At 38.6% G+C, this 18,041-nt stretch overlaps 1 protein-coding gene across 1 annotated transcript in view; it reads right to left on the bottom strand.

Moving 5' to 3' along the window:
* KCNH8 (potassium voltage-gated channel subfamily H member 8) overlaps nt 1-13,114 on the bottom strand; it is a 174,688-nt gene extending 161,574 nt beyond the window's left edge. Inside the window, exon 1 of the mRNA XM_058832431.1 lies at nt 13,039-13,114. Coding sequence (XP_058688414.1) covers nt 13,039-13,114 — 76 coding nt within the window. The remainder of the gene's footprint in view (nt 1-13,038) is intronic.
* Nucleotides 13,115-18,041: the final 4,927 nt, after the last annotated feature.

Genomic DNA, 18,041 nt, shown 5'->3' with positions numbered 1-18,041 from the left:
TAAGTTTGTTTGGGTTCCTCCTTTAGTCTTTTTTTTTAAACATTTATGAAATTTGCTTTCTTATTTTGGTCTCAAAGCTATGTGAAAGCTGTGTCATTAGAACAACTTTTTGGAAAGTAGAGTATATTTTTAGAGGAACATTTTTTCCTCCTGGACATTTGAAACCACATTTATATGAAAAGTTTTTGTCTTGCTGACAGAGCATTAATGTTCTGAAAGATATGCATTGGAAGTAAAGATAGAATTGCTCTTTATAGACATGCTGTTTCATCATAGTGTAGGTTGTTACAAATCCCGTGTCGTGAAAAATCCTCTTCATTTCTTCAAAGTCTGTGATTAAGACCATTACAAGATTAGAAAAAGTGAGATATTTTCTGTTTCTAATGCCAGATGAGTTCCTGTGGCCTAGACTTATCTAGTTCCATGCTTTGTTCCTTCCTGTTTGTCATCAGTATAGTTTAAGCCAAGTTTAACACTCCCAGCTAGTCTGGTCTTGTCAGGATATCATTTTATAAGAGTAATTTTGGAAACACAGAGTAAGGATGGAAATGTGCTTCTCATGTACAACAATCCATTCATATAAAGGATTAAGGAAGGAAGGATTAGGGGTATGAAACATGTCCCTTTCATGGCATGAAGAGAATAGATAAGGTGAAAGTCTTGTATCTGTAACTCTCATAGTAATTTGTACTTCTGAAAATAAGTTACAGACTTCACTTTTCTTACTTCTCTGTTTTTTCTTCTGCTGTAGCTATTATGTTCTCTAGCACTATATTTTAACAACAGAGTGACTACAGAGGTGCTACAACAGATCTTGAAATTATTTTCATCATGACATTTCTTGAGTAACAAAATGTAAAAATGATTTCTAAAGCTTAAAACCTGATGAAATTTCAGGATTGATCCAAAATTTCAGATAATTGAAAACTGCAGAAAATTTTTTTGCATCAGAAATATGTTTTGGTTTGTTTTCTGTAATAGCATCACATGTTTGATTTTAAGCGCAAGTATAAATTCATGTAGGAACTACTGAGAATTTAACAAGTGTACAAGAAGATCCCTTAGTGTGGAGCAGCAGTGCTACCATAAAGAAATCAAATTTCTATAGAAAATTTGATTTATTTCTGGAAATATTTTACTTTCTTGATAATACAGAGCACAGCTCTTGACTCTTGTCTCATAATCTCAACACACAGGTCTGTGAGCGTCAGAAAGTGCCATAATTCCAACCCTTTCCTGTCAGGTGTCCACACTGTTTATGTACATGCCAGCTCTGATGCTTGATTTGTTATTCAAGGACTTATCTGGAAAAAATGTTTCCAGAAAAAAGAGTATTGATGCTTCCCTGCAGCAGAACAGCAAGCCCTGCAGTTGGACTGAGCCTGGCTGGAAGACGTATCCAAATTTTCATCACCAGCCCCAGAGATATTCCGTGTCATTTGGCGCAAGATGGCATTGTATTATGTGCCAAAGAAAACACTGGTCTATCAAAAAGGAAGGATTCAGGTTTTTTTTTTCACAGCCAAACTATTAGAACACTCACTGCATTATTTTACAACCAAGCCTGAAAAACCTATCAGGAAACACCTGCTTTCAAAAGCAAACTATTCTGTTATTACATTTAGTTTATTGTGCCATTCAGAGACTCTCCCTGGAAGCCATGAATTAGCCATGATAGATGAACACCAAAATATTCAAGTGCTGTGTAAACAACTGCAATACTCTAAGCATTAAAACACGAAATAAAATCACTGTTCTCAGCTCAGCAATATGTCAAAATTTAATAGCTAGAAAAAACAGCTACTATCAGAGTAAGAAACACCATTGCAAGCATTCTTTCTCATTAACTTCACTTCAGAAAAATAGTTCATTGAATAAATGGTTATGTATATGTTAATTAAACACAATCAATTTTATAGACTTCTTAGCATCAAAAAGGTTAGAAGCCAATGCCTTCATTCTATAAATGTAAAAAAAATTTCTCCTTCTTCATTCTTGTTTCTCTTAGAAAGTCATACCAGCATAAAACAGAATATGTGAAGGTGGCAGAAGACGTCTCATAACCTTTAATAGAGCACCTAGAAACATTGTTTTCAATGACAGTTCATGCAAACTGACATATCAACCATATCAGACTGGGGAAAAACCTAATAATACTCTTCCAATTAATTCTAACCTCCTATCTTTACTTGTAATTATTTCTCTTAGCTCCTAAAACTCAGCTTGTTAAGATCCATCCATCATGGTGTGGGTCACACAGTAGTTTTACTGTTGGGCTTTCTGGCCTTTGCCTTCCTTTCAGTGAGAGAACCTCGCCTACACTGAATTCATAAAAGGGAAACTTGTTTTAAGATGAAGAATAAAGCTAAACTGCAAAATAATTACTACAGTCCCAGATAATTTATTTTAATCATTAATTTAGAAGACTCATTTCCCTGAACTTAGTCTGCTGCTTCCCTGGAAGAGACACTCCTCATGCTTGTCACTTGTGAGTCTGCCAGTTGAACTATTTACCTGTACTTCACATCTGACTTATTAATGTATAGAGCAGCTGTTTTTATTTCCACCTTTTTCTCTGAGTGATCATACCTATTTATATAAAGTTATTGCTTCAGTAATTTGATATATTACAGGTGAGATTGGTACAATATTAGGTTGTGATTATTTATGTTTAAAAAGCATACCCCCTAAAAACTCAGCAGAAATTAGCAACATTACAATTATTCATCACAAAAGACACAAACAGAAGGCCTGCAGCTCCCCTGACAGTTCAAGCAATCATTCCCAGGAGACACATGTCAGCAGAAAAATTAATAAATGAACTATTTATCATATCTGAAGCATTATTCCTCTGTGATTAAACCAGGTTATCACCTGCAAAGATGTTTCTCTATTTATAAACATATTTGAAATACAAAGTGTTGAAATGTCCAGACAGATAACTGCTTTTCTGAAGATACTGTTGGTGTCAAAAGGAAGCACATTTTTGATACATAATTGTCTTATTTAATCAGGACAAAAGCAGGGGGGAAAAACTGCAATCCAGATAGCTCCAACTGGATGTAGGCAGCAAAATCTCTGCATTTCTCCAAGAGTTACTACTCCCACTATCTAATTTCATGATTAGCACTGAGTTGTAATTGGAACCAAAATCCCAAATCCCCATCTGGATCCTGCTCACAGCAGTACGAACACAGTTCAAAACCTGCCTGCTTTATTTATATAAGAATTGTGACTGATGTGTTTAAATGTCTGCAGTAATTTCCACCTGTCCATCCTGACTGTTGTTGATCACTGCCTCTGCTGCAGGGATCGATCAGCAGCGTGGGGGAGGATTTGGTTCATTCCAAAGCAATACCTGCTGCTCACTCAGCAATCCCACAGTCAATCCATCTCTGCTTCTTCACAGCTGCTCTCTCCTTTTTTCTTTCTTGGCCAAACATCACTTGTACACTTTACCACCCAGGACTATCCCTTACCCCTAAAAATCAATCACCAGTCCAGTTCATTCTGTAAGTAAACCTAAAAAAAAAAATAATCAATTTTGTGTTTAAGGTTGATTATAATCTGGGTTTTTTTAAAGGTTCTTAATACATCTTAAAGGATAAGAGACTGCTTTTTCAAAATTCAGATGTCACTTATGGCTACTCTCTACAGGTATAAAAATAAGTTAATTAATAATTAACTGTAATTTCTGATGAATTTGAAAAGAAAAAAAATCACAGATTCAGAGGGGGAAATGGCAAACTTTTACAAGGAATTGCAAATAGTTGGATGCAAACCACCACCTGATCAGAAGAAAATCTGGAAGTATGCTTTAACCATCACAAGCTTTGGCATACCTGTAAGCGTGTAAAGGATGAATCCTGTGGTCTCACACTGCACTGCAGTGAGTTCATGTGACTGATGTGGGGAGCCCATCCCTTTCCTTAGGGAAAGTACTCAGTGTAGGACAAGGGAAGAGCATCACCTGCTGAATTCCAGGCAGGAAGCTGCTGGCAACAGATCCATGGACTGTTCCTTGCTCTAACCACTCTGGCACAAGCTCTGCAAGGCAGTGTCAGCAGAGTCACTCTCCTGGTAAACGCTAAACTATACATCAACTAAAAAAACCCAAACAAACCAACAGCTCTGGGTAAATATTCCTGTAAAAATACAAAGAGGAAGTAAAGACAGTCAGGATTTCTAAAATATCCTGGTTTATGTTTCCAGTGCAGAAGCAACTCTTGAGCATGACTAAGAAGATAACTTAGTCATAGTTCTGCTTCTGAGAGGGCCATTAAAACCGTGCTTTAAAAATCCCAAACACTAGTTTACAGTAAGACCTTGAAAGGCCCCCAAAATATAGTGCATAACCACACTGTTCTCTCACCCTTTTCCTCCCAAGCTTTCATCCAACTATTACAGCACTGAAGCAGACACAACTTACAGCTATATATATTCCTGTGTAAATCAGTGATCCTGTTAATTTTCCGTAATCTTGGCAAATGTGGAGCTCGAGACCTTTCATTAATATTTATTAACTATTCTTTTCTACATTGAACATTTAATTATTTAAATCCCTAACATATAATTCTATAACTACAGGTTTTATCAGGTGCATTCTTCTTCCCACTGTTTGGGAAGCAAAAAAAAAAGGAAAATGTTAAGTCCAAATTCCAAATCTCAAGAACTTTCAAAGTAATAAAGAATCAATCTAGTTTAATAAATGCAGTGAATATCTTATGATCTCACAAACTTAATCCATATATTAAAAAAAAATATGTGGATTAAAATATTGTGTACTTTTTAATTCAAACATTAAAAAAAATCACCAAAAAAGAAGAGAAAACAACTTGTCACTGATACACTGTGATTATTATTGACTTTTGAAGGTTTTTACTCTTCAGAGTCCTTTTGATCTTCCACAAAGAAGGTTGCTTTTTCTACAAAAATATTTTCCTCTAAAACAATTTACTTTCCCTTTTGTTTTTCATATCAGTATAAATTCCTAAACTAAATTGTGAGAAATTCCTAACTAAAATGTGAGAAAAGGCAGACTTTATACAAAAGCACACTCATCACTTGTCCAAGAGTTATCTGTCATTTAGAGGGAGAAAAAAAAGAATCAAGTTATTCGTCTGAGGACAATTTTCTCATTGTAAACATCAAATAAATGACAAAAGGATGAGCTCAGAATTCTCTTGCATAGCTTTGGAATAAGATGCCTAGTCACATATCATAACTAGCTGTTGAGTGAGATGGAAGGCAAAAAGGAAAGGCCACCCAAAAAAAAGTTGTAAGAGTGAATTTCAGGTATATTCTGGTCAGATGAATCCTTCTGTATTTCTATAGGTTTAAAAAAGAGGAAAAAGCTAAATAATTCTAGACTCCTAGTCATCAGAAGTGAGGCCTGAGGAGAAAGTAAATTGAGTGCTGGCACACTGGAACCTGTTTTCTATTCAAAAGATCAACAGGAAAGACAACAAATTTCTCCATATCACAATTGTCTTCAGCTGTCCCTGAAATGATTGACAGTCAGCATTAAGCTTTAGGGATGCTCAGACGATATTTAATGTCAAGTTCAATGTTGAATGCGCTAGTATTTTAAGAACAACACCTGTTCCAAAGTCTTTGAATACTACTATCAGTCCCAGAAAACAGAAGGAGGCAGAAGCTCTTGGCAAGATAAAGTCCAAAAGAAGGCTTTTTTTTTTTACTGTTAAGCAAGTCTCTCTCCTCTCTGAGATTTGAGAATGTTTTGTTTGCTTCTTTATCTTGCTGTGCGTCCCCTTCCCCCACCCACTTTCCTTTGCCACCTTTTTTTTTTTTCCTTATTTATTTATTTTTAGGTTGAGTGGGCAAGAAACAACATTACTCTGTGAGCAGGTTGTTCCTTACCTGCTTTTTTCTTGTAGTCAGTTTAACACAAGGTAAGATGAGCTTGCTTGTGATAAAGCAAAACTGCTGTAGCAACTGCCTTTATTAACCTTTTCCATGCTACAGCATATGCAATGACTGCACCTTGTTTTTCTTTCAAAAATTCATCTCCTCAGAATAGTAGTAAGAGCAGTGAATGTTCTTTAAACCCATACCTTGCCTGATTTATTTTAATATGTCCATGTACATCTATTTGCTTACACTTCCATGTATGCTAGAAGCAGTGCTTTTGTTGTATTTCTATTCTTTATTGCCCTGAAAAATACTCTGAGCATCTTTTCTTTATATCCATAATGACTGGCAATGTGTATGGAATTGGTACCTGCCCAAATAAAATAGAAAACATGAAAAAATAGAAGCTGAATGTACAAATGTAATGATAACAATAAGAGAAATCTGTTTCCTGGATAAACCTATTTGATCATTGAAATGCATAAGCAGTATATGTTTGGGGAAGAAAAAAGGGGACATTTGCAGAAACTCTGTAGTGGGAATTCAGATAATGATCTAAGGTTTAGAAACACTAAAAAATTTCTTGTGCTCACACAAAATACACGTTCATTCATACATATGTAACTTCAAATAACCAGATTTGTTTTGATCACTGCACGGTCTGTCAGGTTTCTACCCAAAAACAATACAGAAGATAATATTCTTTTGTTACTCAGGAAAGAAAACATACCTTATTTAATGACTATTTTCACTCCTAAATCTCAAATGCTTGCTTTGAATTAAAATACAGGGTTTATTTCTGAAGTAATGATGTGTGCTATTAGTCCAACTTTATATTTATAATACTAATCTAAGATTAGTGTGATTACTGAATTATATAGTCTCAGAATGGAAGAACTGCAGAATTATCATCCTGTCTTATTTCTGTCTAGCAAAAAATAACAGAACATCACTCAAGAATTTGAATACATCAGTATTTTCTCTATCAATAACATTGACTCTGTATAAAACATACAGTAATGACCATTTTCCATGATTTTAAAGTGATTGCACATTAAAAATAATGCCTAAATACTTTTTTTTTCCTTGAATCAGATTCTTAGGACCAGAATTCAAACATTAAGAAACATGGTCTTAAGATGCCTTGAAACCCTTCCAATTCTATATTTCAGATCAAATTTCAGCTTAAGCTAGAATCAGAAGTTACTATAGCTGCTGAAAGCAAAGATAAGCAGATAAACTGACCTTAAATTATGATATTCTACACTCCCAAAACTTGTGCCAAAAAAGAGGAAAATATTTTCCAGTTAGCTGCCTCATCTAACCACTTGGTTACTTCCATCAAAGAGCAACAACACAACACAGGTTCCAACATCCGATCCCTGGTTTATATTAAAAATCATATTTACCTTTTTTAGTAATGGAGCTACAGCAAGGTGCAGTTCTTGTCACATCTTACAGAGAAAAGCAGAGAGAGGCAAGGTCTGGTTTTCTGGGGCTCGTATTTGAGAACTGGCAATATTCTTTCCAGTGTTTACTGTATATTTTTCCAGTGACAAATTATTAATTCACAACACTGCATTATTTACTTGTTCAAGGAAATGAGTAAAAGCACTAAACCATTCTGCATTAACACAGGAACAACAATAGAAGCATCTTTGGAAATTTCCCTCAAGCCAACTCACTTCATCTCTATGACAAAGAACTAGACCAGCTTCCCTGATCTTATTCCTTCAGAGAGACAGTTTGACAGACCACCAGATTTTCCACTGTTGCTGCTTTGAAGTCTCTTTGACTTTGATCAGTCCTTATCACAGTTTGAGTCACCCTTCCTTGGCCACAGGATTTTACAGAGTCACAGAATCAACTCAGTTCGAAAAGACCTCTGAGATCACCGAGTCCAACCTCCCACCATGTTTACCCCAAGTGCCATGTCCTGTCTTTCCTTACACACCTCCAGGGACAACGAAGAATTTCTTTCTAATGTCCAAGCTAAACCTCTCCCAGGACAGCTTCAGGCTGTGTCTTCTCGTCCTGTCACTGTTTGCCTGGGAGAAGTGACCAATCCCCCCCTGGCTACACCCTCCTTTCAGGCAGCTGTAGAGAGGGATAAGGTCTCCCTTGAGCCTCCTTTTCTCCAGGCTAAACAACCCCAGCTCTCTCAGCTGCTCCTCACAGGAAATTCTCTCCAGACCCTTCACCAGCTTCATTGTCCTGCTCTGTGCCCACTCCAGCACCTCAATGTCCTTCCTGGACTGGATTCCTGGACACTGTACTCAAGGTGCAGCCTAACCAGTGCCCTGTATGGGACTATGATCATTGCCCTGGTCCTGCTGGCCCCACGATTCCTGACACAGGCCAGGATGCCAGTGGCCTTCTTGGCCACCTGGGAATACACTGGTTCATGGTCAGCCAGCTATCACCCAGCACCCCAAGCTTTCCAGCCACTCTGCTCCCAGTCTGTAATTGGGGCATATTTTATCTTTTTGAAGTGGCCCATTTTGATCCTGGAGTCCGATTAACTGGAAGCTTGGTTGTTGATCCCCTGTGTCTGACCCTGCTGCAATTCCTTGAGCCTGTTTGAGGGAGAACCCCAGGCAGCAAAGAGGCTGCTTTTGAAGTTTCTGTGATACTATTAAGCAGCACATTGACTGGTGTGGAGAGGATAGGATTCACCTTGAATGAGAGAGAATTTGACAACAAAGTTGCAGAAAGTGTTAGTTCATTGGCTCAACTTAGCAGACATCACCAGTTTGTTTATGAGACAGAAAAGCAAGTGCTGGGGGTAGCTGGGAAATAGTGGGGGAGGAATCTGACCCTGCAATCTGGAAAGATCACAGTATACAAAGGCTTTTAGCTCCGTACCAGCTGACAATGATGCACAGGACAGAACCTGGTTCTACCCACAGTGGCAGAGGAAGCATGCTGACATCACACTTGGTATGCTTAAATCTGTATGTTCTCATCAGGTACCTTTCAATCACACCTTAAGGGTAACTAAAACAATCAGAAAACTGATTCCATTTTATCAGGGAGGGGAAAAAACCTCAAACAGTTATGAAAATTGCTGCTTAGGTGCTAAGATCATTTTGTTGGTACTTGAGCACGATTTTAATTGGAAAATATATTTGAATGTAGAAGTAGTTCAGTAAATAGAGAATTAACAAATTATCACCATTGGCACTAGGCAAGAAGGAATTTACTCAGTTGAGCTTCAGGTTAGTGCAAAATTGTCAATAAGAATGTGAAGTGCACACTTGATCTGGAATCTGATCACATATGACAGGAGATAATTATAGAACTTCAGCTGTCATAACCATAGTATAAAAATACACAAAATTGTTCTTTTTTAAATAGGAATTAATAAGGCTATTTGCTCAGTCTCTGTTAACTTTGTTTCCTGAGAAAGCCTCACAAATTTTCAGAAACAAGCACCTTGATGTTAATCTATTTAAATAAATAAATAGTGCATGCAGAATATTTATGTGTGTGGATATATATATATATATAAAGAAAAGAACATAATTTCCTGCCATGCAACTATTTCTGAATGACTTACCTAATCTAAATAGGGTAAAGAAGCAGCAGTATGCAAATTTTCCATTCAAAAGCTTGAAGTGAAATAACTCACATCAGACATTCAGTTTCATAATATTTGGTGGTTGGGTTAATTATAGGTTTAGATTTGAAATATTTTCACACTTGAAAATGCAATTTTGTCTCAAAAAATCTAAGAAGCAAAACAAAACTAAACCAACCAAAACCCCTAAACCACAAAGCACTCATTTGAAAATTCTTATGCTTGTTTTCCATATAAGTAGTAAACACATTGTTAACAGAGAGGGCAAAAATACTTTGGATAACTTTGTGCTTATATTTTGGATGGCGGGGAAAACATTGTTAGAAACCATTAACTTAAATTACGATGTCAAGAATACAAAATATATTTTTGAGTTGGAAGAAAGTGTCGGTATAGCAACACGTAGACAGAGCCAAGAGCTCTGCTGTGGAAATCCAGAGGAGCAAACCTTTAATGCTGCTCTTCCACATGTGCAACACAGGTACTGGGAAATTTGCAGGAGACCTCTGCAATCTCCTGCACAGCTAATAGTAACCCCAAAATTAATCTAATTTCTTTCTTTAGCGCATATTATTGGTTTTATATGTAAGGAATACTTATGTGTAACATACTGAAAAAAAAAAAAACATCTACTGGGAGAAATCTGAGCAGCTGAAGAACCTGCCAAGAACTTGTTTTATACATTTTTTGAGATATGCAGTATTTCATAGTGTAGTTTACAACTGCTAATTATACATAAATCACTGCAGTAGAATAGTTTAAAAAGTTCTGACTATGAAATTGTGAAAATTCCGTGCAAAGCAAAGCATATTTTCTGATATTATCTGGAATCCCTTCTTGCACTTTTGCCCGGAATTAGAATTATCCCTCTTCTGGATTAAAGATGCATTGGTGGATTAGTCTATCACTGATGACAACATAATATATCCTTCCCAGAGGCTTAAACTGAAAAGAGGTCTGTTAACTACAGACTATATTAAAACAACAGAAAAAAAAAAAAAGAAAAAAAGAAAAGGAAAAAAAAGGACATTAGACACGAGACAGTATTTTAACATTTAAATATCATCATGTGGGAGGTCTAAGTTTGTGAAACATAACCTCAGGTTCAGTGCCATGTATCAATCCTACTCTTTCCACAGACTGTATCACCTGTAAAACTAGTAAGACATGGGACTGATTCCTGCAAGGATTAGCCATGGGTACTATTTCTATCTTTAGCCACCTGAGCAAGCTCAGGAATACCAGCCACACAGGCAATTTAAATGAAAAATAAATTGGTTTAAATTTTTCTACTTGATGGTCAGATACGTATATACATTTTGAAAACCTGTGCTTCTTTATTTGAATTTTTTTTTTGGCCTGATAAAGTACTAATTTTATATTTAAATTTAACATTTGCAAAGCAACAAAGCAAATGAGCTGCTTCTGAGCTGGAATACTTTCTCTTTCTGAAACTTTGTTTCAATGATATGAAGTTGATTCATCGCTTTTCTCTAACACTCTAAAGGAAATGTTATGCTATTCTGTATGTTAAGAGACATGCCTGCAGTTTTCCATAAAATAGTATCATCCTACAAAGTTTTTCTAGATGTAAGACCATGTAGTTCATAAAACATCTTTCCGTGTGAATGTCCTGGAATATTTCACATGCCAATAATTGTACAATGACAACTTCTACAATACACCTGTTCAATATTTAACCTTAATTCTGGAAAAAATAATTAAAAAGAAATAATTCACTGACTATAATAAATAGATAACATGCTGTATTTTCTGGTGAACTTAAACATGTAATTACATTCTCTTTCAATTATATCTCAGGAAAATGTAAATGAGTTGTTAGCACTAAATTTCAGTGTAAGATAGAGGGGTCTGTTTTTTGTTTAAGAAAAAGTCAGTCCTTCACTTCAGGAAGGTCAGTAAAATCATTGCCTTAAAAGGGCAACTCAATTTGGGTATGAAATCCAGCTAAGAAATAAGCTTTCAACCACACTTGCCTGTTGGTGTCACTGAGAAGATGAGGATTAGACATTTTTCTGGTGTTTTATTTAATAAGAGACCTGAATATCATCACTAATGTTGCTTGCTAAATTGAATCTTTGAAGAACAGTATAGAATACATGAAGAGTTTGTGCATACAGGTCACAGGTTGTGTGCTCCATCCTTTGAAAGGAAATCACTGTGAAGGGGGAGGGTCCTGAGCACAAAGAAGGGAAGAACTGCTTTTCTGGCAAATGGCAGTATCAGCAACAAAACTCTAACAACAGCTGCATGCTTCAATATGCACTAAATAATACCCATACACTTTGTAGAAATGAAAAGTTGGAGGATGGGGGGAAAGGACTTTGAGTTCTGTAGTCAAAGGAACTTAAAGGTACACCTAAGCAGTCTTATGAGAGATTGCTTTATAGTGAAGTATCAGTTACACACAACCCTGGATCATAATTATCTGTGTATCCTCAGACTAGCAGAGCAGTTATAATGCAGTTCTGTGCTTCTCTGCAATTGATCTCTGTAACTGCATCATTTTCCTGACATTTTACAACTTACTGATTCAGTAATCACAATTCAGTTGTCTTAATCTCACAGTAATTGAACCATAGAGGAAATGCCAATACTCAATCAAGAAGATATCAAACCAATTAGACAGCAATGTTTTCAGTCAAGAAACAGCTAACAGCAACTCAGATCTGAGTTTTTTTATCCTCTACTATCAATGTCTAGATTTCTTAAAAGGGAATTAAAGGGAAGGCGGTCCATTTTGGCCCAAATCTTCTACCTATCCATGCTCCTTTTATTTGTTTCAGTATGCTCGAGCCCCATTGAAGAGGAAACAAAAGTCAAGATAGAGGCGGGTGCTCCCCCACGCCGGAGGGGGAGCACGCCAGCCGTGCCGGGGAGGGCAGCGCCGGGCTGGGGGAGCTGCCCTGCGGGGCCGGGCGGGCGGAGCGGAGCCGAGCGGAGCCGGGACCTGTCCGTGGTCCTGCAGCCGAGACCTGTCCGTGGTCCTGCAGCCAGGACCTGTCCGTGGTCCTGCAGCCGGGCCGCCACCGCCGCCGAGGGGCCCTGGGTCCCTTCCTGCCCGCCTGCCTCCACCAATGCCCTGCAGCAGCTGCTGCCGTGTTGAGCCCGATTTACAGAAATACAGCTTTTAGGGAGATTTCGTAGCCCCTCAAGGCTGGGGGTACTTAAGAAAACAAATTTCCCCAAACCTCCTGCCAAAGCCCTGCCCAGGCGCTGAGCATGCCTCTCCCCGGCGGTCTCCCGGCTGCCCGGGGCGCGGGGGAAGCCCCAGTCCAGCGCAGAACTTTCCTGCAGGGAGCCGGGCTTCAGCGCCCTCGGAGCCTCCGCGCAGGGCGTCGAAGACGGAGGGGACCTGGCGTCCTCCTAGCCTGCAATGCTATGGAGAAGCCAGGCAGGAGAAGGGGAGAGGCTGGGAGCTCCCTCGCCTCCCCTCCTCGTTGCCGACTTCTGGTACCAGGGAAGCCCCGGGAGGCGGAGGGGAGGGAAGAGGAAGCTCCCCCGTCCGCGCAATGCCCCCCGTGCATCCCCTTCTCCGGGAGTCCGGAGCCCCAGCCCGGACTCACGTGTGCCGTCAAACCGGGTGGCGATGGTGTCGAGGAAGGTGTTCTGGGGTGCCAGTAATCCCTTCATAACCGGCATTTTTCCAGCGCGGTGCGAGGTTCCCCATCAAAGTTTGTCTACGAGGGTGGTTCGAGAAGAAAGTGCAGAGGGCGCCCGGGGGAAGGTAGGAAGGAAGGAGGCGGAGGGTAGGGAGGAGAAGGAGGATGGGGATGCCGCCGCGCCGCCTCCGGCGCCGGGAGCCCCCCGCTCGTCAGCCCCGGCCCCGCGCAGCGCTCCCCCCCGGTGCGGGGCCGCGGCCGGCAGCGCCCGCTGCCCCTCCTCGCACCCCTCCAAAGGCAAGGGGGAGGGGGCGCCTGTGGAGAGCCGCCGTGAGGGAGGAGAGCGGGGAGCTGGGCAAGAAGAGCCACCTTTATCCACCTGTAGCGGAGCCGGGTGGGGCGGGGCAGCGCAGGGACCGGCGGCCCCCGGGGGCTGCGGAGTCTCCTCCGCCCCCGGCAGGCTCACACACATTTCAGCTCTAGCACCTGAGAAGGGTCCCGGGCACCTCAGCTCACAGGGACCCTCTTTTATGAGTAACAATATCGCAGGGGCTCTTTGCTGAAAGGAGAAACTCCCTTGATGGATGGCAAATCCCTCTGGAGGTGTTCACTGGAGAGTGAGACTGGAACATGGATAACGCTCCACCAGTTGTGTGGCCTCAGGCTATTTATATGTTGATTCTATTTCATTTATTTAAGGAGTAGACATTTTTTTCTGTAATTATTAATACATCCTATAACATTCTTTCAGCATTCTTCCCTGAAAAATTCCTGAATTTTCTTTTTTTTCCTGAAAGCCAAAGAGAGAATTAATACATATCCTAGCCCAGAAGGTTTAATGTGTAAATTCAAATAAATATGTAACAATAGTAATAAAGAAGTGATATTCCACATTCAGATGAGTAACCTGTTCAGACTGGTACCGTGGCTCTTTAAATGTTGCCAGATAACTCTCCATAGTACAGTCATTCCACTTACTGTAGCAGCAATAGCAAAACTTCCCCATGTTCTTTCAAGATTAAGAGACCCTAGAGAAAAGAAGTGGGAGTACACTCCCTAATCTACAAAGTCACTGTGCAGAGGAAGCCTGTTGGGTTCTTGCTATTTTACAGTACTGCTATTTGTATTTTTTGCTATTCTTGTTTATTTAGGATTCTCTCTTTCTCCAGATGGTTAGAAGAATTTGATTTCCACTTTTAAGCATAAGCAGCACTGAGAGGTTACAAAAAGAGATGAAAGGGTCTTTGTTTACATCAGATAAAGAAATGTAAAATATCCCCAGAACCTCAGAAAATGCTGATACACAGGGTTTCTAGCACAATATAAAACCTGCCCATGGTAACCTCACCTTGGCTCTGAAGAATGAAGCAGTATTTTTCTGAGATCATGAATCTGTCCAGTTGCCCTTGTACTAGAAGCCTTTTTACAAACTAGTTGATATAGCGATGCCAAACCAGTTTTCAGAAGTAGCACATGAACAGAGAGACTGTCTGTACAATACTTTGAAAGTCTCCAAGATCTCAAAGTACTATCAGTTTCTTGCTACCTGATAATCTTCAAATTCCTGTCAGCCTTGTCCTTAAAGTATATAAGCACCAACCTTGTCCTTAAAATATACAATTTTTAATACTGAATGCCAGCAATTTTTAATTTTCGTTATTATTCTCATATCTTCCAGTCTGATTTAAGCAGAGCCACAAAATTCCTATTGATATTTTTCCATTTAGTCTCTGTGTAGTTGGGTTTAATGGTACATGTATTCACTAGTGAAATAAAGAAAATCCTATTTCTATACCTGGAAAACCCTCAAAAGCATGACGAGGTTTTCGCTTCTGACAAAGTGTTCAGCAACAGAGGTTGTTAAGATAAATCCAAACCTTTGAAACCTGACAAAAGACTTACCTATGTTGTAGCCTTTGTGCTGCAATTGTGTTTCAGTTTGCATTTTTTTCCCATGGCCTGCCCAAACACCATTTAAGTAGGGATACAGTGAAGGAGAAAGAAATGTGTTCTTAGTCCTACTACAGGCAGTCAGGAGAAGTAAACCCATATATACATTTAATGATATAAATGTATTTCACAGTTTTGGTCATCACAGAAGGGAAAAGAGACAATTTCCCAGGGGAGGCAAGTTGTTATCTAAGTCTGCAAGCCCATAAGTGGCCACACCAAGTCTGAGCTCTAATCATAGTGTTCTGAGGGCTGTATGACATAACAGCTTCAGTAAGTTCAGAGCTTTATTAAGAGCTCAGGGAAATGTCTTAATCATGAGACAAAAAATGTTTTAATAAAGCCTTAGGACTTGGACAAAGAATGCCAAACAATTATGCAAACCCACACCTCAGAAAGGATGGATAAGTGCCAGAGGAGTCACATGGCACATTCCATGCTGATAAGGGTGAACACAAATTAGTTATTTAAATTCAACACTAGCCAGGGGGATGTGACAGCAACGGCAGTGGAAGCTCTACCAACAAGGAAATTCTGCACAAGAAGGAAGGTTGCCAGGAGGATACCAAATTCTTTATAAGGAGAACATGCTGAAAGCCTCTTCATCTCTGAGAACTTCAGGAAAGAGGAAGGGAGTTTGCTGTTCTTCACAAGTACCCACAATCATGCCATACTCTTATGAATTGGTTATAGAAATGGCTACATACTATGAACAAGTAGTAACAATTAAGCTCCTAAAAATTATGTTTGTGTTCTATGCATCACAAAGCAACCTCCCAAATGCCTCTGAAGTAGCACCAATGAAAAAATATTACAAAAATAATGTATGTAAAAAGTCTCAAACTGCAAAAGATGAGAAATTGAAGTGCAGTATCCTATTTTGTTCTTGTATTTAGCATATTCTAGAGACTTTTACTCATAAGAGTAATCTTCCTTAATAGAAACTGGTACTTCAGAGAGTTAACAGCAAAACACAGAAGCTTAAAGTTGCTCAAAGCAGACAAATTTAACAGGCTGTACTTTCAGGGAGCAAAGAAGAAATAGTTAAGAAGAACAGATGAGATCTGACCATATGTAAAAGGGAGGTAAAACGAGCAGCTGAAAGTTTGCAGCCAAGTTCTGGGAAATTATTATTAGGCTTTAAATGAAAAGCAAACTAGGGACTCTGAATAGTCACAGACTTTTTTTTTTTTTTATGTTTAAGGGAAATTAAAATATAGACCCAGGTGATTTTTATCTTTCAATTAAAGATATACAGCTTTATTTATTAATACTTTCAGTTTTGCTGTATTAATTTCTAATTTCTAATATCTGGGATATCTGGACATAGTATCTAATACAATACTTATTTTTTTCTGGCAAGGACAGGTAAGCAAGAGTTGGACTCCAACTGATTTTTGTGTATAAATCTATATCCAGTTTAAGTAAATAGCTCACTCCACACATTCTTGTCTTTTTCACTGTGGAGCATTTTTCTGAATTCAAAAGCACAAATATATGTAAAAATATATAGATAAGTTCCAAAACTGAGAAATTAAGAACTAACAGTGCTGCTGCTGCTTTTCAGGATGCCATAGCATCCAGAGATTGCAAATGAAGTTTACTCAGGGGCCAACAGTTTAGACCAGAACTATCTAAGAAAATAAAGTTTGTCACTTCAATTTACTCAACAGTATATAAATAAAATCTCAGCCATACATTTCTCCCTACTTATCCACAGCTACTTGGGCACTCAACATAGGAAATTACATTGTGAGGCATGGTGTAATCTATTTTGTTGCTTTTTACCCAGAAATGTGGGCACTGGCAGTTTTGCACAGAATATATGCAAGGAGCAGCATGTTGTAGCATTTTTGCTCATAACTTTTCTTAGTTTACAATTTAAGCAACAGAACTCCTCTCAAATTTTATTATTACTATTCTACAATATCATGAATTACCTGATGAAACAAGGTGTTGCTTCCCTGGCATAACCATTTGAACTCAACTTACCTGCTACAATTATGCAAATGAAAGCAGCTAGTGAAAATAAAATTAACAAGGACTGCCTGCAGCTTACTTTTGTGCTTGAAATTGCCACCCACTTATTTGTTTGTTAACCTTGGCATCTTCTAGTGGCAAAAAAAGAATTATGAAAAAGCCTGAAAATACTAGGAAATGGCAAAGAATGGCAACCTGCTGTTCATCTGCCACGAACAGGCTAATTTAGTCTGAAGTAGCGTGTGTTAAGAATATTATCCTGATAAATGATTGTTGTACTTCAAGAAGTGCTGGCCCCTGCCTTTTGCTGTGCATAAACCAAGAACAGAACTTTTCAAGAATAGAGCTGCATAATTAAAACTCTGAAAAACAAGGGACAGTTTGGGTTGAAGTTTAAATGCAGAGCCAGCACCTCTGGCTCAGGAGGAAACCAAATTCCTATAAACTGGAAGAAGTTGCAAGCAAGGAGAAGAATCCATACATGATGGTACCTTGAATGAAGTTAAAGATTCAAACCTCACTTTTCCTCTGCTCCTGGCAGATACCCATGAAACATTTTGGCAAAAGCCTGATTTCTTTTTACTACTGGTGTTAAAGGATGCAAACCGAATGTTCAGAGACATGCCATTCACTAATGCATTGTGGTAGATGCACAAGGTTCTAATTATATTGATATCACCATCATATTAGGCTGCAATTTATGCTTTTGTTTCCTTTTGAAATACATAGGTAATAATGGATAAGGTTTAATTTAATTATACATATTACTCAAATAAATATATTAATGATTTATACAATATTGATTTGTGTTTCCTATGGTTAGAAAGCTCTTCATGCATTCACAGACCCAGGTTTCATGTGTCCATTGGATTTAAAAAGAGAGAAGATGCTGTCTCTTTTTCTCTACAAAGCAGAAAATGAAATAAGACCTAAAGGTAACTCTGCTGTCAAACCAAAAAAAAAAAATAAAAATGGTTCAATGGTGAATAGACTATCAGATATCAAAATTAATTAGATTATAAAATTTCTGTTTTCCA

This window comes from Poecile atricapillus, chromosome 2 (genome assembly GCF_030490865.1).
Source record: "Poecile atricapillus isolate bPoeAtr1 chromosome 2, bPoeAtr1.hap1, whole genome shotgun sequence".
Taxonomy (NCBI): domain Eukaryota; kingdom Metazoa; phylum Chordata; class Aves; order Passeriformes; family Paridae; genus Poecile; species Poecile atricapillus.
Note: the sequence above shows the minus strand (reverse complement) of the source record. Positions and strands in the feature narration are given on the sequence as shown.